The sequence below is a fragment of the Crocodylus porosus genome, unplaced genomic scaffold (genome assembly GCF_001723895.1).
Source record: "Crocodylus porosus isolate Cpor-Errol unplaced genomic scaffold, CroPor_comp1, whole genome shotgun sequence".
Lineage (NCBI taxonomy): Eukaryota > Metazoa > Chordata > Crocodylia > Crocodylidae > Crocodylus > Crocodylus porosus.
This window is the reverse complement of record NW_017728918.1, coordinates 95,301,133-95,324,613: the sequence shown is the minus strand read 5'-3', so window position 1 is coordinate 95,324,613 and position 23,481 is coordinate 95,301,133. Positions and strand designations below refer to the sequence as shown.

General features: G+C 41.3%; 1 protein-coding gene across 1 annotated transcript in view; it reads right to left on the bottom strand.

Annotated features, from left to right (window-relative positions):
• The window catches only part of SLC35F1 (solute carrier family 35 member F1), a 465,278-nt gene that overhangs the window by 42,697 nt on the left and 399,100 nt on the right, over positions 1 to 23,481 (bottom strand). Inside the window, exons 5-7 of the mRNA XM_019538195.1 lie at positions 13,467 to 13,626; positions 6,041 to 6,197; positions 1,809 to 1,861 (exon numbers count right to left, since the gene is read on the bottom strand). Coding sequence (XP_019393740.1) covers positions 1,809 to 1,861; positions 6,041 to 6,197; positions 13,467 to 13,626 — 370 coding nt within the window. The remainder of the gene's footprint in view (positions 1 to 1,808; positions 1,862 to 6,040; positions 6,198 to 13,466; positions 13,627 to 23,481) is intronic.

The following is a 23,481-nucleotide window of genomic DNA, read 5'->3' as shown; positions in this document are numbered from 1 at the left end:
ATGCACCAAGTACAGTGAAAGCCCAGGAAGAATTCAAAACTGCATACAGTTATCACCATTTTATCTATGTTTTTTGGCAACTCGGCCACATTTCCAGTAATTACACTAACAAAAGAAGCACAGGTCTATAACATTCTTGGCAGGCTACTTTTCTGCTCCTCCCTTCAGAATTTGTGACTAGTTTAGGATGACATGTTAACTGTAATGTAGAGCTAAGTATAACTTTATTTTAATGGCACATTTAACTAATTAAATGAGAGCAGAACTCTTGTGGAAATACATATGAAATCCACCCAGGTAGCAGATGAATTCATGATGGTCACTGCAATCAGCAATACCAGATTAATTCATGGCCATGTGGTCCTTGACATGAAATGTAACTAAGGACTGGTACAGTTTTGTTAAGGGTCTCCAATGAATGAAGACAAATGCACCTAAAATATGCATTTAAGTTGGTCTCTCAGCTGATATTTTAAACTGACTGGCTGTTTAGACATCTCATTTCTCCTCATAACACCTCTTCTTAGGCATTCCCTATATAACCACTGGCCTTTGCATGCATTTTTGACTGCTATCTTCACATTTATTTTAAAACTGGATTAATGAGGTGCCTGTTGATGTATTATCGAAGCAGGACGCTGTGTTCAGTATATCAACTTGCATTGAATCTGATGTGTACTATTCCTTCAAATTCTTCTACTGTCACAGGCATCATATATCTTAGGGACCTTTTTTTCTAAATATTGATTTTAAATTTATTTTCTTGACTAATTAGAATAGAATCTTAAGACTGCAAACTTAGTTTTCGCATAGAAATGGGAAAATGAAACATAGCAGAAAATGAATCGTAGCTGGAGTTTCATTGTGTGGGATGTTACCAAATCTTGCTTGAAGCAAACATCTGTTATACACAACCAAGAGTACTTGGAAGGAAAGTAACCATTTGCATGAAGAAATGCTATCCTCAGAAAAAGATTTATTGCAGTAACATAATGATAGGTGGACAAGTAGGGCACCCTGGCCTCTGCCAAAGAGTAGAAGGGGGCACCAGAATGGAGCTGAAGGGGGTACCTCACTCTGCTGTCCCTTCCTTTCCCCCACCCACACCCTGCACCTTCCCTACAGCTTCTCTGACTCCAGCTCCAGTTCCAGTAGCAGAGAGGGCAGAGCACCAGTGGTGGTGTGGGACCAGTGTCTGGAGGCTCACTGAAGAGATATCACCTCCTCATTTTTGCTACTGAAACTTGGTGTTTAAATGTCCATTCAATATATGCATCAGCAGCAAAAAAATGAAGGGCTATCCTTCCTCCAGCCACTACTTCAGCACTGTGCACCACCACTGCCTGGGGTGCAGTACTGGCTAGCTATGCCTCTGTTTATGGACCTGGAATACCCTGTGCAGGTAATTTTCTTTATTGGTTTTTTGGTTAGGTTCTGTTTTTTTTTTCTCTTTCTTTTTTTTTCCACTAGGCAAAAATATTGGCTTGTAATGATTACTCCAGTAATTTATCTGAGTGATGCTCTGAATCTTGGAATTGGAACCCTGTTATTGGTTTATGCCACTCTGGGCCTGAATGATCTGCTTATGACCTGCATACACTTCTTTTGTGCCTAACTAAATGGTGCAGGGAATGTGTATAACATGTAGTGTGGGGGGAAGATCATTTAGAAAGGTCTGAATGCACTTCCAGCTTTTGAGAGTAGTTTGCAGGAGTGTCACAAACACAGTATCACTCCCACCCAAAATGTTATTCCTCTTCTTTTGTCTTCTTCAGCAAAGTCTCTAATGAGCTGAAGCATCTTCTTACCTATTTGCCAATCCCATGGGACTTTCAGCAGCTCCTTGTGTTCCATTATTGCACTGGAAAACAAAAGAAGGAAAAGTTGCATGGCAAGGAACAAAAGGTAAATTACTTTCACTCATTCAGTTTGAATGCTGGACACAACAACATAGATAGATCCACAGACCCCACGAATCTACACAGACCAAATGCCATCAGACCTACTTAATCCACCCTGCATTTTCCGTGTGTTTCTGAAAGATCTTCAGGGTGATCATCAGATTTAATGGCATGCAATTTGCACTATTTTATCTCTAAGCTTCTGACCATCTACCAGTCTGTCTTCTGACTTAATAGTCTTAAAGCCCTTAAACTTCAATGAGTAATAATGTATCTGTTTGAGATGTACAAATCTTCAAAGCTCCTCACTGTATGGAATTGATAAAATGCTAAGCAAATCAAAGACAAAAGGGGGAAAATTTCATAGGCTGATTTTAGGGACAACAACCAGCCAACATCATGTTTTTTTTTACATAAAACAGGGCAATAATCACAGTAAAAATATTAATAAATAAAGCCCAGATACAGTAGATTGGGGTAGTCCAGTTTAGGGTTCTGTTTCAGTATCTGGTGAACCTTAACATACCCATTAATATCGTATTATTAATGCCAGAAAACTCCAGAGGTGGAACACAGGTATCAAGACAGATCCTCATGCTCTCAGGATAGTGTCTTGGGGGTGTGGGCTCTTTGTTGCTCCCCATTCAGCTGATCACCTGTTCCAATCTGGGACTTTGGGGATGAAATCCCACAGGACTTTTAAAGTAAAGACCTACCTTATAGAGTCCAATGATCTCACTCCCCAACTGCCACTCCCCAAATGCCAAACACAGAGCTAAATGGAGGCACTGTGATTGAAATGAAGTTTTAATGACAAAATATTTCGTGCTCTTTTTTTTCCTAGCATTTGTGCACACATATATTTAAAAAAAATATAGACAAGCCAAATTCCCCTTCTTTTAAAGCATCATTGTAAAGGTGCCAGCAAGAAGAAGGCTGTGGTTCTGCAAAGTAATTTGGGAGGGTGTTTGATACATAGAGGGAACTATGGAATAAGGCAAGATAACCTGAAAAATCAGAGGGGTAGCTGACTGGCAAGAAATGGAGGGATGGGCATGATATGCATCAACTACATGGCAGAGGCAAGGAGCAAGCACCCTGATGGAGTGTTGCTGTGTAGGCTGCAGTAGATTCCCATGTACTACTACTTCATTATCTTTTCCTGGTCTGGAAGGAAAGTTCTTAAATTTAATTTTATTTAAAATTTTGCTCACCAGAATATTCTCATAGAATGCAGCAGCTTGTTTTCAAAAGACTCCCAGGGGAGTTGCAGGTAAACAGACACATCTCATGCATGCAAAGGCACGCACAATTCAGCTCTTTCGCAGACAAAATAATCTCATCATTTTATACATTGTATTAGATTCTCCATACCTCAACAGAAAGTAAATTAGAATTTCCTCTTCCTCCCCAGGATACAACTCTGTATACAAGATTTAGCTAGAAGGCAATGAGATCCTGCAGTCTTACTATCAGAATGAGTCCCTCAGACATTAGGTTTTGTAATAGATGCTTTATTTTTTAATCCCTGTATTACCACAGTTTATATTTCTTCCAGACGCTGTCCATACTAGCGTCCATTTAATTCCTATTTCCATCCTAGCACTGTTACATCATGGACAGCAAAAAACATTTGTGATTAGGGGCTGCTGTTGCTGTGCTGGGAATGGTCTGACTTCTGATCTAGAGTCTTCCCCAGTGTCTTTCATCAAATTTAGATCCTGATTGCACTGAAATGGGCAACAATCAATCATCTACAGTTTTTTCAGAGAAAGCTTCTACAAATGTAAAGAAGTGAACTGTATTTCCCTTTGAAACAAATGCAGCTCTGGGTTGGGTTAGACCTCGATGAACTTTGTGCCCATAACAGCTGCCTTTCATGAGGAATAAAGGCAAGAAACAATTATGTTCCTTTATATAACCAAAGAGCCAAAACATCAGCAGCCTCCCTCAAACCACAAGCACGTCATGAACCCAAACCAAAGAACATGCATGGCACAGATGGTAAAGGGGGTTTGCTGGTAAAATGTGTATATCCAAGAAAGAAAAGCATAAAAAGGAAGGAACTATATAGCCATAGAAACATGGGTAGCATGGCCCTTTTTAGCAGCTACTTCACTGCTGTGTGCTATACCAGGGAAGCGCATCACTATGGCAAAGTAGCTGATCGTCACATGTAGACGCTCATGGATGCTATGTGTTATGTGTAAATTGCTCTTTGACTCTGCTTGCATCAAAAAAGAGTAATGGTATTGTAATACAATATATTAGCACTAGATTTCTATATGGCAGTTTACATATTGTCATGTATTTATATGCATTAAGAAAGACAAAGTCTTTGCTTTCAATGTCTTGCGTGTCTGCCAACCACAGATACTTCAGATATAAAAATTGGGTTCACATGGAAATAAGATATTTTAGGAACTTTTATTTTACAAACTTAAAAAAAAAGACTAGTTGGGTGTGTCTATGTGAGCCGTTTACCGCAGTTGACTAATTAGATCTGCAGTAAAACATCACCGTCTACATGTGCAGTGCTGTTAGGGTGGAGTAAACTAATAAAACTCCATCATAGGATAATACTGCCAGACACAAGTACTATCCTATGGTGCAGCTTACTCTACCACACCACGTGTGTAGACACTGACAGGTCTGGCTGGGGCATGAGGGTGCTTCAGTGCAGGAGCTGCTTGCCAGCTCACCCCACACTGAAACACTCTTGTGCTCCAGCCATCCCCTCTGCTGCACACCAAGGCGGGTCAGAGCAGTCCCAGGCTGGCAGGCTGATCCCTGCAGTTCCCTGCAAGCTGGGGCTGCTGTGCCCTGGCTCAGCATGCTACCGTCCTGGGCGTATGTGTACACACTGTGCCCAGGAGCAATAAACCCAGGTGTGAACTTTGCCAGAGTTTATTCAACTGCATTCATTTCATGTGTAGACCTTTGTAGGTATAATTTAAAGCACTGTGGGCCAACTTTTTGCAGGTATGCCAGAAGTTAGTCCCAAAACCATCCTGAGTGTGACTTCGATCCCATTTCCCTGCCTGATTTCTGCTCTGTTTTCCACTGCCTACCCTCTGCTCCCTGCCCAATCTGCTGCTCTGCTTTCTTCTTCTTGACCCAGTCTCCCTGCCTGATTTGCTGCTCTGCTCCCTGCTCCATCTGCTACTGTGCTGGCTGTACCCTCCCCAAACACAGAGGCCTTTCATGCCATTTGGGGGACAAGCTGCAGATTGGCCAACCTTGATTTAAAGTGCATGTCAAAATGACGGGTGAAAAAAACACCTTGATTATTAAATAAATTGGGTTGGTTAAGCAGAACTTTGCAGGGACTTATTTTGATCATATTCTATTTTCAATTGGACAGATTAATGATCTGGTTTTGATTAATAATCAAAAGCTCCTTTAGGTACCAGCCACTGCTGATAATCAGACCTGCATAAAATTTAGCAATATCATCATCTGAGGTTTTGTGATTGCATAATTCTTTATCAGCTCAATCTTTAAAAGCTGGATCCTACTTTCCTCCTACAAAGCCTGCATGTCTGGACTGAAAATACCCATTTGTGCCTGCACAAGGGTTTTATGGGTAAAAGTTATGTCCAAAACTCAGGGGCCAATCTTAGAGCATTTGGTCTTAGATGTATTATCACTGCAAAGTACCTGTTTTTTGGGGGGTTTTCTGCATAGCTAAGTATCATAATTTTAGTTACAAGAAATAAACCAATTAATAAAACATCTTCTGGCAGGGTCAGTTTTTCTACCTGTTTATCATGCTGGATGACTTTTAAAAAACATAAACCATGATTAAGAATAGGTAGGGTCTCTCAATCCTAATTTAGCTTGAGAAGTGGAATCGCCATGTCTTGAGACAACAAATAGGTGGACACTCCTTTTCCAGCTCTCCATCTCTAAGGGCACTTTTAGGACACCAATGACACCTGTCAATCAAATGTAGAGGATTACTGACATTTAATGACCTGGCCTGACATACTAAAATTGATCAAGAGATATAAACACAGAGATTAAAGGGAGTCAACTCATAAAGAAATGGCACCTTTGAAGAAAGAGGCTCTGGTGTCAACAGGAAACAGGCTTTGAATTAGTTTTAATAGGTTCAGATTTCAAACCCACTCACTTACAGCTGAATTCCACTGAAAAAGGATCCAAAGAGTCCAATCATGCCCAAGAATTCCACTCGACTCAGGTTTCGGACAATGTACTCCTCACAAACATTGGAGATGCCATAAAGCGTTGCTCCACCTAGCACTAAGAGATCCCCTATCAGCTTATTTTCACCTAGGAATAAAAGGAAAGAAACACGGTAAATATCTACTTAAGGATACGTTGTTGCATGGTCTTTCCCACAGATTCACAACCTAGCTAAACTGTGTTACCAGAAGAATGCCATTCGTCTGGTAACCCACTTCTTTGTAAACAAGATGGATGCAACATACTGTACATAATTCACAACTTGCATTTAAAATTTAAAGCAGTCTCACAGAGACTGAGGGAGCGATTTAGTTGTTTTTGGAGGAGAGAATCTGGAAGAGAATGTGAATTGTAAAGTCTAGAAACACACTGGGCACATCTACGCATGCAATTAATGCAAAGCAATAAACTCTACTGCATATTGCCCCAGAGTTAATTGCTCCCAGGTGGCATGTTTACATGTGTGCCTGGGACAGCAGCACATTGAACTGGGGTGGAGCAGTCACAGCTAGCAGGGGACCTGGGGGGTCAGCCTGCCAGCCTGTGGCTGCTCCAACCCAGCTCAACATGCTGTAGAGGGCTGCTCTTACATGGAAGCACCCTCATGCGCCAGCCAGCTTTGCCAGCGTCTACACGTGGTGCTCTGCACTAAAGAACTCCACTGTAGGATAGCACTTGTATTTACAAGCACTAACCTATGGCAGAGTTAATTAGTTTACCATGGCCTAATGAAGCCGCACCTATAGATGCTGAAACTTTACTGAGGTGCTAAACATCTTATGTAGATGCGCCCACTAAATAGTGTATTTCAGTGATCATTTTTTTTTTATTTGGTGTGGCATAGAGTGTTAATGAGGATGATTTTAGGCTGTATATAACCACAGTAGTGCTGCCTAATGCACTAGATGCAAAGGGTCAGCCTAATGTGCCTTATCACCAGGGAACTAGTTTTCTCTGATAACACCCCTCCCCAATTTTCAGATTAAAAAAACTAACCCAACATCCACATTTTTCTGTGATCAAAATGGAACACCACTAATATATATATTAGTTAATTAATGGAACACCACTATACATATGTTCCAGATTCTCTCCTCCAAAACCAACTAAACACCACTGGTATGTATGTATGTATGTATGTATGTATATTAGTGGTGTTTCATTTTGATCATAGAAAAATGTGGATTTTGGGTTACTTTTTTAAATTTGAAAATTGGGGATTTTTTTTATCAGAGAAAAACACTATCTTTGCTTATCACTGAATATACTGCCATTTTCAAAAAACTGAACTCTCCTTAAACCTTCCAGGTTTATATTATTATTTTTGGAAAGAGAGCTGGCAGATAGGTTTATTCAAGTTCCAACCTGAAAATACAAGGCTCCAATCTGGTAAAGGGCTATACTCATGACTAATTTTAATTATGTCCTAGTCACAACAGATTCAACAGAACTGCCAATAGAGTTTTTAGAGAAATTTCAACACAACCATATAGATTCACTCCTCCAAAAACAAATAAATTTCTCCCTCAGTCTCTGTGAGGTTGCTTTCAATTTTGAATGCAAATTGTGAATTACAGTATATTTGCATCCATTTTGTTTACAAAGATGGGCAGTTTTGCTGGAATTTCATCTCAAAAGTTCCTATGATGCTGAAGTACCCAGGTTTGCATTTTGGGAATGAAATATCTTGATTGTTTTAGTTTTGAAATAACTTAAAAAATATTTTGTGTTTTAGATTAAAGCAAAACTGAAAAAGATCCACCCAAATAAATTTTATTATGGAATTTTCCTTCATGGAGAATTCTGAAGTTTCCATTTTCCATTCTAAATTTGAAATATTAGTATTTCTGTCCTTTGTACAACTCTATTGCCAGCATGTTTGAAATTAAGCAACTGCCTTTGCAGGTTTGACCTTTACTTTCATTTGGTCTTCTTTTTGTCAAGCACCATGGAAAAAAACCTTTAGCTTAAGCCTCAGATAATAGAATATTAATATTTTCTCTTAACGATAGCAGTTACAACTTCATGTTAAGTATGGGTGAGCTATATGAAAGGCTCTGAAATCCATGTGGGTTTATTGTAGTTCATGAGGGTCCAGGGAAGGCATTGTAATTCAACTTTGGCCTCAGCTGAACAAGTGGTTCAGCTTTCCTAAACACAAAGGCTAAGCACAGATGTTCAAAAAGCCCCTGGTGGAGGCACTCTAACCAACAGTGTTTTACTTAAAGTGCTGTAAGTTAGTTTGGGAGCAAACCCAACAGACATTCAGTGTTCGGTGCAAGGGCGCTTGGAGCCTGCCCACTCTGGCAAGCAGCTGGAGAGTGCTCCTGCACACCCCCCAGGAGGCTGCCAGAGTGGCCCCCTTCCCAAGCCCAAAGAGGGAGAGGATAGATGAGGGGAAGACGGAGCTCCTGTGCTGTATGCTTCCCCCCTCTCCCTATAATTCACTGAAAAATTTTGCCTGTACCTGAGGTCCAGTTACCTCTTAGTTGATCTCAGTCACTTAGCATTTATCTCAGCTAGGACACGACACTCCATGCTCCTTTGCAAAGCAATACTGAAGAGTTATTATTGACCTCAGAACTTGGTTTTAGAGAATGGCTTGTCAAAGACATTTGCGTGTGCATCAAAATATGGGCTCTTGAACCAAGAAGATTTCTTGTCAGGCTGTTGTCACAATGACTGTGTCATTCAAGGTGATATACAGAAATCATTTAACCACTACTGTACCCATATATTATGAATTTGAACCCTAACCTTGTATGATTTCAAAGAATGGGCTTCATGCATATCTCATATCTTACAGAGGCCTCCTTTGGGAAATTTGGCTCTGAGACCAAACATTTTGATTTAAGGCTGCTATTTGAATATTTTAAGTCTACTTGCATACTTTGGTTTACATTTGAAGCCCTGTTGAGGAAAACTGGACTGATTAAATAGATGGAAGAGGAAGATAACGAGAAGGATGTAATCATGTCTCTTGACTAATGCTAATTAAAAGCTTATTTGGTCAAGGGTTTTCTCATATGCAACTCTTCTGCCCCTAAACTGCTCATAATACATTCATATGTATATAAAAGTACTTTGGTGCAGCCCTGAAGACTGGAGTAGCGAAGTGGAATGTAGGAGATATTGGAGATGTACATAGGGTTGTAATATGCCAACATCCAACTGGGGCTGATCCAGTCCCAGTATCACTGTGGGTTGTGGGTGGCCAGGGCTAGGACCACTCAAGGAACTGAGGTGCCAGTGAGTCAGGAAGAACAAGCAGATTCCAGGGACAAGCTGGGTCAGGAAGCCAGGATGTCAATCCAGGAACAGAGTTTAGGAACAGACTCAGTTAGGAAGCTGGGGGATATGGTGACTATGTGGGCAGTTTTTAGTTGATCAAGCAGCTCTGGGGTAAGAGGTAAGTGATGGTGTTTGCAGATGGTGACCTGGTTCAGGGCCTGATAGTCTATACAAAGGTGGAAGCTCCCACAGGTGAAGTGGACTTTCTTATGAATTCTTAGGCCAGGTTTTCTTGCAGATATTTGCAGAAGACAGCAATTTCAGGATCTGGCATAGCATAGATACATCCTACTGGGATCTTTGCTGTCAGCTGTAGGTTGATGGTGCAGTCATAATCCTGGTGTGTGTTGGGGGTGGAATTCTGCATTCTTCTTCTCAAATACATTGATGTATTTCTGCTATTTGTGAGGCATCCACAATGATGCTGACAGTAGCTGGGATCAAAGCAAACCTCAAAGGCTTTCCATCCAGCAAGGGGAGCATGACAGAATCAAGGGGTAATGCAGGGAACAGATTGCCCCGAAGCATATCATCTCAGGATGTCTGAGGATGTTCATCTCCAGAGCAGTGTTCTCCCACTCCAAGGTACCAGATGCCAGAGGTAAGGCATCTCCAGTTTTGATGGTCTCTGGCTTGGTTCGTTGCCTTAATGGAATTCCTATGGCCTGCGTGAAGGTCTCATCAATAACATTGTCCACTGCCCCAGAGTCCCGGGTCAGAACCAGAAGCAGGCTGATCTGACTCAGGACCTGGAGGTAGGTGTTAACTGAAGGTTTTGAGCATTGGACTTGCTGTGGACTTCTGTGGTTGAATAGGTGAAGGGAGTTTGTGATGACTCCAAGATGGGCCCCCCTTACTGGGCTTGGAGTAACTCATTTCCCTACTCAACTTTTTAGGAGCATTTGGCAAATCTGTGTCCCTGGGCCTCACAATAGAGAGACACAGATCCTGTTGGTGGCATTGCTCCATTTCCTCTGGTGTAAGGTGACAGAACCCCCCAGTCTGCATAGGCTCAGGAGTGACTGCACCAAGATGTGGGCCAGGAGGGGGTAAGGAGTACCTCTTCCTCCCTCTGCTCCTACAGTCATTGATAAATGCCCATTGCCAGGTCCATGAAGGTGTCAAGCCCTGAGGTCAGTTCTACCTGTGTAAGTTTGTCCTTTACCTCTTCCCTCAGACTCCACCAAAATTGGTAAAGCTGGGCTTTTCTGTTCCAGGGAGTATCCACCATAATTAGAGGCAGAAAAGGGAAGCATAGGTGATGACAGTACCCTTGCCTTGGTGACAGTTCCTTAATATGGCCACTGCTATCTGGATCCAGTGGAGGACATTGAACATACAGAGGAATTCATGGAGAAATGTCTCCTAGTCCTGAAAGACAGGGCTATCCTGCTGCACTAGTGGTGCAGCCAATTGAAGGTATCCCAGAAGGCTGATGCCAAGTCTTGCCTTTTTCTGATCCCTAAAGCAGGTTCGAGGCTGGGATAACAATAAAAGGCAACAATGGGTAAGGAACCCCCCCACAAGCACTGCCATAACTTTCAGGCAGCGGGAAGGGTGAGTGGGGCTCTGTGGAATGAGCCTGGAGCACAGTTACCTTGCTCTTTGCACTAGTGCCAGTATGCCATTCTTCTGGTATGCCATTTGGGACCAGAGGGATTCATTCCCAGCCAGCAACTACTCCCAAGCTTCTGACACTTGACAGGTGGAGGCAAAGTGATTCAGTTGGTTTTGCCCAACCTGTGGGTCTCCCTGAGGTGTGGCATCCAAGTTATGTGAGTCTGAGGGCACAAGCAGGGGATTGGTCTCTGTACAATACCCTCTTCATCAAATGGATGAATGATGCTATGAGAATGCAAAGTATGGGAGTAACCTTGCAAGCAATTTACTCAATGACCAAGCCCTATATTAATATAGGTATAATTTATTTTTTAGTGAGGACTGATACTGTTAACTGGATAAATAATAATATCTACTAACATGATAAATAATAATATCATCATGGCAGAACTTGTTATAGTGATATCAGGTAAATCCTGTAAGTGCATAAATTAACTCCTCTGGAATGTGAGCAAGTTTTACATAGGAAAAAAGGAGCTTACTGAAAATGAATTAAACTCCACTAGGTTTTTGTTCATCCCTTTTGCTTGCTTGGTCCAGGAAAATATCCAATAAACAGTGCCAGACTCCTTATGGAAGAGCTTCCTAAAGCCTTTTATTTTACAATCAATGTTTATTATTTATGTATTTAGACTTTTAGTGCCTATCTTGACTCCTTAACATAAATGTTTCAGCTCATTTATTTTACTCCCTTAGGGGAAACATGTGACACAAAAATATATGCTTGCATCCTAATAAAGTCATTTTACAATTTTAAAGGTGCTGGAACGCTTGTCATGAGAGGCAGTTGGCTGAGGTTCTTCTCCCTATGTACCAACAAGCACAGTCAGTTTTTTAGGGCCAGGTTTACATTTGAAGTAGGCAATAATGCATGCATATAGAACATCCTGAATAAAATTACTCGATAGCTGTATGTGCTCTTTAGCAGAGCATATGGCAAATAGTGTCTTCTTCTTAAACACAATCTTCAGAGTCCCAGGCTGAAGAGTTACATTAGTAATTGATGCATTATATCTAGCTTTTTCATTTTGCTTAACATGACGAATGAAATCCTGTGAAAAAAGTAGATTGCCAGGGAGACGGAACACATAATGGTTTTCATGCAAGCCCAGTTTCAGTTTCAAAGTTTTTTCCAATTTCCTAATTCAACTGGCTTTGAATAACCTGAACAGACATCTCCGTAGTTGCACATCTGTTAATGAATGTATAACAGACAGGTTACTTAACAGATTTACTGCTACTGAGTTCCTTTTAAAGGAACTTGGAACTCCACTGGGCAGACTCCTTGTGTAAGCTGTGTACTTACAGATAGCTTTCTGGCCTCTGAACCACTGTATGTTCCCTTTAACTTGGTGTGGCAAGCTTCCAATGACCACTTACTAAAAAGCAGATGATTCGGTAGCCAGGGAGAAAGGATGCTTCCTCTGGAGCTTGAAATCATTTGATTTCAGTTAGGTCTGAATTTAAATTAGCTCAGCGTTGACTTGCTGATACATAGAACCAAACAGACCTGCTTCTTTTTTCCTGGGACAGAGATGCTTCTGGAGAGGGAGATGGTTTGGAAGTCTTTGGGACAGGGCAATATTGACTGGTTTAGTCTCTGCCAGACGGCCTTGTTTTTGTTCAGCAGCATCAGGCAAATGCTGTTTTTATAGCAGTTGATTTGTATTCCAAAAGCTGACTCAAGTATTGTAAATCCCAGTGTATTATGCTCAGCTCACAATTTGGTATTTTTAATTAAGACTGAAAACTGTATCTAATTGACAGTATTTGCAAAGAATTTATGCCCTTCCCATATCATTTTGGTTGGCATTAGGACTACCAATGTGATAGAAGACATTGATTGATGAAATCTAGCGTTGCTTATTCTGCCCATTAGTGTGCTGTAATAGTAACTAAACATACACTATTGGTACAATGCCACAAAGTGCCACAAGAACATTTAACATATTAGGAGGTTCTTGCCAGGTACAGTGCAGACAAATCCAAATTTAACCTTTACTTTAGGATGTGGTGAATCATACAGTATGCATAGTAATTGATCTAAGTATCTAACCAGTGATGGTGGGTATTTGCTTGAAGCAAGCAAAAGGGTAGTAAGCAAAACTGGAGAAAAGAGGAATGAAAGAATAGAGTGGATGGAGGGCCTGGGCCACAAGAAGGGGTTATGGCTTGAAAATGCAGCTAGTCAGGTAGGCATGGGGGCTGCTGATGCTTCTAGTAGTCCATCTCATCCACCTGAGGGGACTAACGTTCATTAGCAAGGGCCATGTTCTTCCTTGAATGAATACATTTTGGGCAGTGAATTTGGTTGGACACAGAAGAACACCACATTTTAAACTCCAGGTGGGTTCTTGGGACCTTTCCATCTTTTTGGCCCGTTACTGCCCTCTCACATCACTTGATAAAATGTTTTCCTTGAATGAGACATTCATATCCACTCACCTGCTCCTTGCTGTCTCCCAACAAGGACATCTGCTCCCGCCATGCAGCCCATGCCCAGAATGCAGACCACAATTCCGATGAAATGCACTGCCTTATATCGTACCAGCAGGAAGAACCAGGACAGTAATATCACCACTGGGATGACAAAGCAATCTAGGAGCTGTCAAAGAGGAGAAATAAAGTCAACAAAACACTGTCACAAAAGTTATTTTAGAATGTAAGGAGTTACTTAAGACAAAAGGAGCAAAACAGAGGACTATTTATTGATGGCTATACTCAGTAGTAGATCCAGAAGTAGAGTGGTCACACTCTCCTTTAGCTGTGCTGTGCATGTGTAATGAGCTGGGAGCTCATTGCTCAACATAGGCTCCTGCTGGAGCTTTTCATACACAGCAAATTCCCTGAGCTCACCACCTGACTGATGCAAGAGCATCCACAGCTCACTCCAGAGGAGTCACCACAACCATGCCATCTACAAAGGCATGACCTCAAGAATGGTTGCTTGGGAGGAGCCAACTGCAACTGGCATCGATGCTATGCCAAAGTCAAAGTGCTGAAGGAGTGGTATAAGAAGGCCATAACAACTTGTTATAATGGTATAAGAAAAGGAACTTGCAGGGTGATTTCTGCCTACTATGAAGAGTTACTGCAGATTGTGGGGGCAGGGAGCATTGCTCGATAGAGCCCTGCTCTGTTGCTGAGTTTGGTCAGTAACAGTGAAAGTGGCAGTGTGTACCTAACAAGAATGCCCTGATGGTTGTGTTTCAAGGGCGCAGCCTCTTGTGCTTTGTACTGGCCCACAAGCCACTGAGCACTCTCTGCCAAGTCCTTTGGAAAGGTTCCCCTTTTCACTTTGCAGATGTTATGCAGGATGCAGGCCAAGATAACCATTTGGGGTAGGTAGTACTCTGTGCTGTCCAGGCACACCCCCACTTCCCTCCACTGGAACTGGTCAGCACTGGAGGTGCTTTTCATGGTCATGTGGTACATGCTCAGCCAGTAGTTGAACAGGTCCATCCTAGCATCCAAGTGCCCTGTGTAAGGCTTCGTGATTCAGGGAAAGAGTGGGTATGCTGGGTCCTCATATAGCTGAAAGAGGGAAACAGTTACCCTCTTCACTTTGATGTTAGTATCCCCATTGGCAAACTCCCCCCATGTCATTCCTAGATTACCTAAAGATCCTGAAGTCATGGACCCTGCCTGCACAACTGGTGGTCATAGTATAAACCTGCCTTGGTGGTCCACAGTGTTGGAGAAGAAACCCTTGCAATTTATATACTCAATGCTTTGGTGGTCAGGGTACAGGATGGCAAGGTAGATGCCATTAGGGGGTCTGATGCTGTTTGGAAAGTCTATATCATCTTCCCTGGTGTCCTGCATGACATTGTCTGTAGGTATATTGGTGCCAGTGGTGCAAAGTAGGTAGCACATGTCAAGGAGGCATCTTTCCAGGGCCTTGGTCAAACTGTCTTGTGCTGTCATGCTGCTGCCCAGCAGCTGGCAGATTCTCTGGAAGAAGAGAAATAGCATGCCCAGGCAGACCATGACTGTTTTGAGCAGGAAAGGAGAGATAGCACCTTCTGCTCAGCCAAGGACTGCAAGGCAAGGAAATGATAGGCATCCATTTGTGGTTCCCTGGGGTGACAGTGCCATTCCTATAACTGATGAGGCCTCTGGGAGCAAAACTGATCAGGTCTGCTCTCCAGCCTTGAAACTGACGGGAAACTTCCAGCCATTTTGAAGTGTTTCAGATGGGAGGGGCCTATATGTCTTCAGCCTGATGCTGAAGTGCCCCAAATTTGAAGCGCTTCATATTGGTGTGGGATTTGAAGTGATTCACAAAAACATCTGTCCACACCTGAGAAGTAGGATAGATTAGCTTGGGCAGAGTACTGCATTAACATGCCCACGTTGCTTTCAGTATCTCAGCGATACCTCAAATATCTCTGTATGGTAATACATTGAGATACGTGTATGTACTCATACAGTCTGACTTAAATGCCACTGACGTCAATAGCAACATTCAAATTGAAGTCAGTAGCTCAAGATCTGACTCATTAACCAGAGTAGTACAGGACCAACAGCTATATACCAAGCTATATACAAAGGTATGCAATGTTACTTAATACTCCAGATTTTTTCCATGAATTAAGCTGATTTTATATCCATAATGAGAAGGCAGAATACACAGCAATAGCTTAGTCTAACATAAAATGGCTATAAAAATAGACAGTGTGTGTGGCCAAGTAATTGTTCAGGTTTTGCTTTAATATGTATTTATCTGGGGCTAACCTCAACTCTGTCTCTTTTTTTGGAATACACCTGTTTGGGACAAGAGAAAAAAGGGATATGCATTCTGATTTCTACAGACAGAATAGCTGTGAAACTGAAGATTGCCTGTTGTTTTTTTATCTTTCAATTAACTGTATTGCAAAAGAAACAGAGCAAATTATGCTGATTATACTGAGCAGCCCTCTATTATGGACCCCTATTTTTCAATATCAAGGTTTGTCATTAAATAATAAATGCACTATGGTTGATTTACACAGCAGAACAGTTGTTTAGTCCAGTCATTAAAAAACAGCTTGTCCTAACAACACAATCCTTGTTTCCCTGACTTTATTTAAAGCTTTTATGGTAATAAGGTATGTTTAGCTCATGTTTCATTTATGATATTTAACATCTTGTTAGTAAATTAGGGTCAGTCATCATACAGCAATTAGACTGCTAGTATATTTCCCATTTGGTATAATCTTTTGCTTTTTGTCTGCCTGTTCTTGAAGTGTATCTATACAATCAAAATTAATCCAAAGGGAAAAGTTACACCCTTCCTTGAAAATGGACACAAGTATCGGTATTTTCACGATGTTCTAATTACACACAATCATTTGTAACAAAGATGATGGTGATATCTCATAGGCACATATCTTGGTCTTTCTAATGTTTCTGCTTTTATCGTGTATTTGCTTTATATTGTTATTTTTAAGGCATATATGATGGGAAAATAAACTGAAAATATTATTAAAAAGTCTGTCCATATAATTCTTTTAACTTAAATCAATGAGTCAAATCTGAAACCTATTGATCTGTTCTGATATGGCAATCTGATACCTTCTTATTTTAACATGCTGGGCAAAACTGCTTTAGTTGGTTGAAGAGACCTATTGATTCTAATAGTTATCACATTGTCTTGGAGCCTATGTTGATGACCTATATTGCTCACAGACAATTCAGTGATAGCACTTTCTAAATAATTATTTTACTAATTTTATTTCTTTTGTGAATTAAAATATATATCTTCTTGCTGACACTACATACATTTCCTCTGATCTATACAAGTGCAATGAGAATGCATGTACAATGCATGAATATACTCTGAACGATATACAGCAAAGAGGACCTGAACAATCTTCAGAAATAAAGTCACTAGTGCACAGGAAGATTGTTTATATGCATCAATATCAAAAGGAAAATGCTGGTCAGCAAATCCCCAACAGAGTACAACACAGAACAGCTGAACTGATTCTTCTTTTTTAAACATGCACTGAATTTTTTCCCTACAATTACAAACCCTTCCTCACGTTAGGGCTTCTCATTAGCACTGCCCTCAAGCAAATCGTGTGGCAAGAGCTTTCCCTCACAGCTGCCACCTGTCAGTAACTAGCCCTGCGGTACTGCAGCAGCAGTTGCTATAAGGACTGATTCAGTGTCAAGAGGGACTTTATTGCCCCCACCTCACCTCTTCTAATTAGAAATTCCCCTTTGGATGCCTCTAATGTGACAGATCTGGGAAATGCCGGTTCTCTGTGTAAATCTGAGTAGTCATCATGAACAGCACTTAGAGGATCAGCTGTACCCCCTGCTAAACTTACTTTCATTTTGAAATCATAAGGAGAGAAAGTAATAAAACCCCACACTATCAAATCCATGCACCATTTTGCCTTGTTAAGAACATGCCTTTCCTACTACTGACTCTCAATAAATGAAGTTGTAAGCATACTACACTAGCAACTTTTGCTGAACAATGGACTTCCTGACACTTATTTTGCCTTTTTCTCATAGTTAAAGTGAGAAATGGTTTTCACTGCTTTTCATAACTAGCCACACTCCAGCCACAGAAAACCATACACACTCAATTTACCTACCATATGTACTCGAATCCAAGACAAGGGCTTTTCCCCATTCAACATAGAAAAAAGCTGCCCTATCACTTTGCCTGCTCACTCTGCCCCCCACAATTTCTGCTCCCCTGTTGCTTACCGGCAGTCGCGGCTCCAGCCCCGTTCCAGCCCGGGGCATGGAGCACATGAAGCTCTGACCCTGGCCCAGCCATACAGTAGTTCTGATGTCCCAGGGCTGGAGCTGTTGCCACTGCAACTGCTGGTGCATGGCTGGGCTGGGACCAGAGTTACACTGTGCACCATGCCCCAGGCCAAAATGGGTTAATATTAATTATTTTTTTAAATATTTCAAAAGCATTTGAATTAAATTTTACCTTGTTGTGTTTCTAACTTCTGCATTTCATTTTTTCATTGTGTTGAATACCTTTTATTTTAAATATTTTTAAGATTTACCTAATTTTAAATGTTATCCCTTTTTTGCATCCAAATAGTTATCCAAAATTCAGGAATAAATGGACAACTAGGAACCCTGTGGGTTGTTTTTATTAGGAGAAACTACTGATAGAGTCAATTAACAATGTAACCCCAGGTATTTACAAAGAATGTACAAAGACCTATTTCCTTGACAGAAGAGAAACCAACACCAGACAACAGTTTGCTTACAGTTGGAAACCTGTTTCAGCCAACACTTAACCCAAAAGCTCTCTCAATTTTTTTCTTTGGGCATGCTATTAGGGCTCCTGTGGTTGTGTATTATGCTTTCTGACTTTCTTAGCTCTGAGCTTATCTGGCCTTCCTGCCTTTCGTTCACAGACCTGCATATCTTCCTGAAACAGTGCCCATGAACACACGTGCCCCTAGATGTGCCATGCACTGCCCAGCATTTTCACTGGCGGCTTCAGCTTTTTGGTTCCATCAAAAATCTTAATGAATTTTTATCATTATCATAAATGAAAGGTAGTACTACACCCAACCCACAGCAATATTTAGTATTCAATACATTTTGATAGTATCTAATATTATATACAGCACTGTGTATTATATCATGTTATATCCTACACCATATTCTGCTTGTAAGATATATGTACGACATTTTAACATAATATGCAATATATAACCTTTATATTACAGCAGATTTTTATGTTTTCATGTGAAAAGTTTTCATGCAGGTGTTTAGATGTTTCCAAAACAAAATATTTTGGAACCTGTGTTCTACAGTAAATTTTGACATTTTGTCCTGATTTGGGATTACATTTTGAAATGTCAGAATTTCCTATGGGACAGAAATTCTATTTCCTGGCTGGCTCTACTAGCTCTGTTGACCTTCTGAACACAAATGGTAAGAGGTGTCACTTCACCAATGACATGTCTGTGATATTTATTTTCAAGACTGAAGAATAACTATGTAAAACCAACTCTTGTCTCTCCTCATTCTTCAGAATGTGGCTCAGCTGATCGCTTTTCTTTGCCAGGAATGAGCAACACTGCATCTTGAGTTCTTTAGAAAATTTTGTAAGACTCGCTTCTTCATCCTTTACTCCCACTACTCTCTATGGCGTTTCCGACATTCACATTGGTATTACTGTCTCGGTTTCAATCCTGAATCTGTATTTTAATTCGAGGACAGGGTATACATGAATGAGCATGTGTGTGTGCATGCGCCTAACAGATGAAGGAATTTATTGTTTTGATTTAAAGGCATGGAAAATCTATGCAGGTACCGCAACAAAAGCAGAGGTTAAATGCATATATGAATAAAATTAGTACAGACAGGCATTCCCCTACTTCACTTCTTCCTTTGCTGTACATACTACAGTCAGAAGCAGCTCATTTAGAGGTAGACAGGAGCTGTGAAGCACCTCTGATATTCCTGAAATTGGCCCGCTCCCAGGGGTTGGAAATGGATGTTTAATCTCCAGGTAACTTGTTAGAATCCTCCCAGTGTCAGTGCTGACAGGTAGTTAGTGCAGGATAAGCCAAGAACAACTGGAGAAGTTCTCAGCCAAAGGAAACTCGCTGATGTCTCTCTTGGTAACGCCTTTGCTTTTGAGCACCAGCAGTTAAGTGTAAGATGGAAACAGAGGACCAGATTCACAGCTGTTTGAAACGGATGCTGTTCCATGAACTCTCATGGACTTTTGTATGCTTACAGAAGCAGAGATCTTGGCTCAGAACAAGTTCAGTCATTAGATTCAGGACTCTGGTTACTTGGCTAAGCTGATTCTGGTTGGAGGTTTTACAGTTCAAATATTAAGGCGAAAGCATTTCAAAATCCACTACTGAAACAAAGGCAAGCTGCTCTTCAAGGGGATGTTGAGCACATTTTTCTCTTTATGCACCCAAAGGGCAGGTACCCAAACATGTAGCTGCCATTTTTGGAACCTATGCAAAGCCAGTAATTCTATTTCACATGTAGTCTGACCATGCAAACTTCCATATGGCTATTGAGCATGTGCAGTAAGCTTCACACTAGCTAGGCTGGTAGTTTGCTCCACATCTGCATACCTGGGTGAGCATTTGTCCCAAAATTATAGCTGGGCAAAAAAACCATGGCTAGTAGGCATTAGATGCCAGAAGCAGCAGCAAGCCCCTTCACTCATCCAGGAAGTGGGAGATTGAGGCTTTAGGTCCCCTCTTACCTAAGAACGTTTGAATGTACATATCCCAGTCCTCCACTCTAACCACCAGGCCCACAGATCTGGCATTATGCAGTCACCTCTCTAATGTCCCTTTGAAGCTGAGTATTTGCATCTTGCCTTTAATATTCATTACAAAAATGGATAAAAAGCAGTGAGGACGTTTCTGACCCATTAGGAACAAAGGCCCAGGCTGGAACACATGACCCACTGGCCACCATCCAAGATAGCAGTTCTCATTAAGCCAAATATACGTTGCTTGGCTTGATCTTCCAGGTCCTACATCTCTCCCTTTCCTGGCAGCCCAGAGGTCCAGCTTCAAGAGGAGGGCTGGAGAGGGGTCTGAATAATGCTTAACCTGTGGACCAGTGGCTAGACCCCTATGTTAGTAAGTCAGAGAAATGCAAGTTCAAATTCCCCCTGGATGAAAAGGACATACTACATGGGTTTCCTGCTTCCTAGGCAAGTGCCTTAACCACAGGGCTAAAATGTGAATGTGCCCCCCTCTCCTGTTTTCTAACACCCAGTAATCATCAGTTTTTTAACTGGCTAACATTTAATTTATGTGAGTACAGAACTATGTATCTGCCTGGGCAGAGTACACTCTACTATACATGCTCAGCTGACGTGGAATAGAACAGCAATTGTGCTTTTGTTCTAAAAACGTAAGTTACTCAGCTGGGTAAGTGCCATTTGGGTGTGTAAAGGAAATACAATTCTGCCTTTTAAGTCTTGACACAGCATCTTCCTGTTACATATATGCACAGAATGTAATACTTTTTCCCTGTGCTTGTTCTGTAAACCATACTCGCATTGCGTTATTCCCTCACCATGCAAAAATATTCCACAGAACACTAAAATATGACTTACTGTATGCACATCAGGGAAAACATTCTGCCTTAGCCATTGCTAGAGAAAAGATGCCAGAATTGGTAGAATAGTATTGCAGTTCCTCTGCTCCTAATATTCCAGGTGTATTTTAAAATTATTTCACACCTTCTGCCTCAATGCACACTAACTCCACAGGGACCAAAGAGTAAGCAAAGTCTATCGCCGTACAGCCCTCCTATGATAAGTACTTACTGCTGACTCCTTTTCTTTCCTGGTGGCATTTGTTGAGGTATGAAAACTGCCAAAGGTAATTGGAACAGTGATATATTGCTAAAGCTCATGGTAATTCACAAGCAGCACAGAACATCAGTAACAAAGTTTTATCACTTGTCTCTTGGTGTCTATAAATTCCAGGTTTTACTACTTTTGTTTTCATTGTGCCAATCAAAGGCTTGAGTGCCCAAGGGATAAATTACCAGCTAAATCATCAGTTGGAAACATGGCTGTCTTTTCTTCAGTGATCTTTTCATGGCTCTGTATGCACATATGACAGTAATGTGGTCCAGGGGTTTGAAGAACCAGATTAATTATATGTTTAACATACAAGCAAAAAGAATAACAATTAATACTAGATAATACAAAAGAACAGTACCAAATGCATGTAAGAGTAAAAAGCAGTAAAAAGTCTTGCAATAAAAGCACTACATATCGATTATATATCTATGGGTATACTTGTATACTCACTCACAGACACGGTTGGGTGTGTGCGCGTGTGTCAGAGAGAGAGAGAGAGAGTGAGAAAGAAAGAATGTGTCTTATGAAGCTATTTGATATACGGGGAAATAACCTATCTTAAAGACAAGGTTAGATACATTCGTAGCACATACAAAAGTTAATGAAGTTGGTAGAACGTGCATGATGTAATGCACTGTAAATGCAGACAAGGAAGCTGAGGTCTTTGTGTTCATGTGAACAGTTTTCACAGGAATATATACCCACACACACACACACACACTCCTGCGTATACTGAGTCTAGACTTAAATAACTGAAAGAACTTCACTATCTTTTAATACCTTGGGGACAAGAATTTTATCTACAGTAGAAAGTGGTATCCCTAACTATACTTAAAAGAATCTTGAATAGTTATTAAATCTTCTACAGGCCTACACTAGGGATGTGTAAAAACAGCTAGGATAAATAAGGAAAGCATCACCACATACAGTCTTAAAAGTTATCTGTATAATCTTAAAATCAGTCCTAAGGGAGCTGATTCTAATGTACACAGGAGTGTTAGATACGCTTTTTATACACCTGCAATACCTGAAACTCAAGAGGACTGCACAACCTAATGCAGTTTGGATTAAACTGCCAAAGCAAACTAGGGAATATTCTACATGTTTATAGGCAGTTGGGAATCAGGAGTTCAAAATGTTATATCTTTAGAGTATATTGGTTCCTCTTGAATAATCAATTTGTGGTATGTTTGAATGTACCTTCTGGGTGAATGCGACAATTTCAAAACACACTGACCTCTTCAGTGTTTAATTTTAATGAAAAAAGATATTATGTGACATCAGCTAGGCAGGACTAGCCTGCCTATGTGGTTGCAATTGTACCATCATGACATGCAGGGGTGTCCATGATGTTGACACAAGAAGGACAGACTGAGACAATATGGCCACATCCAGATGATTGTAGACGTTTTGTTCCCCTGGGGACAAGTACCAGCACCGTACTTTGTGCCCCCACTACTTGTCCCCTGGGAACGTCTGTGCCATGAGCACTTTGGCGCACGGCAAATTACCCAGGGTGGGGTAGGGGATGCTGAGGCCAACATTGGGCCAGCAGCCTTACCTGGGGGCCTGGGGACCTCCTGGGGCTGCAGCAATTCTGCCATGCGGATTCTGACTGGCAGCCAAAGCATGGCTCCAGACAGTCCGGCTCCGCTTTTGAGCAGCGGGCACTGCCGATCCATGCGCTGCTTTGCCTTTTTTTTTTCCTGCAGAATTTTCTGATCCCTAGATATCCCCCCAGATATCCATGGGTGAAAAAAACCCACTGAAAAAAAAAAAGGCAGAGCAGAGCAGCACATGCATAGGCAGCGTGCCCTTGCAGCACACAGGACATCTAAATGAGCAGTATGTGGCACTGCAGATGTCTCTACGGTGCCATATACTGTACGGCCACACTCATCTGGATGCAGCCTATGAGGCCAAGACTGGTGCCAAGACATTCTGATATAAAATGGAAAGGCCATATTCTAGGGAAGATAGGAAGTCCAACACTGGGTCAGATTTATCAGTATTCTAATCCAGCATTCTTTCCTCTGAGCTATTACCAGTTCCTTCCATGGAAGCTGCAGATGGAGAAATATATAATGACTTCCTCATAAAGGAAGTCAGTAATGGTCCTATACCTTGTAGTCT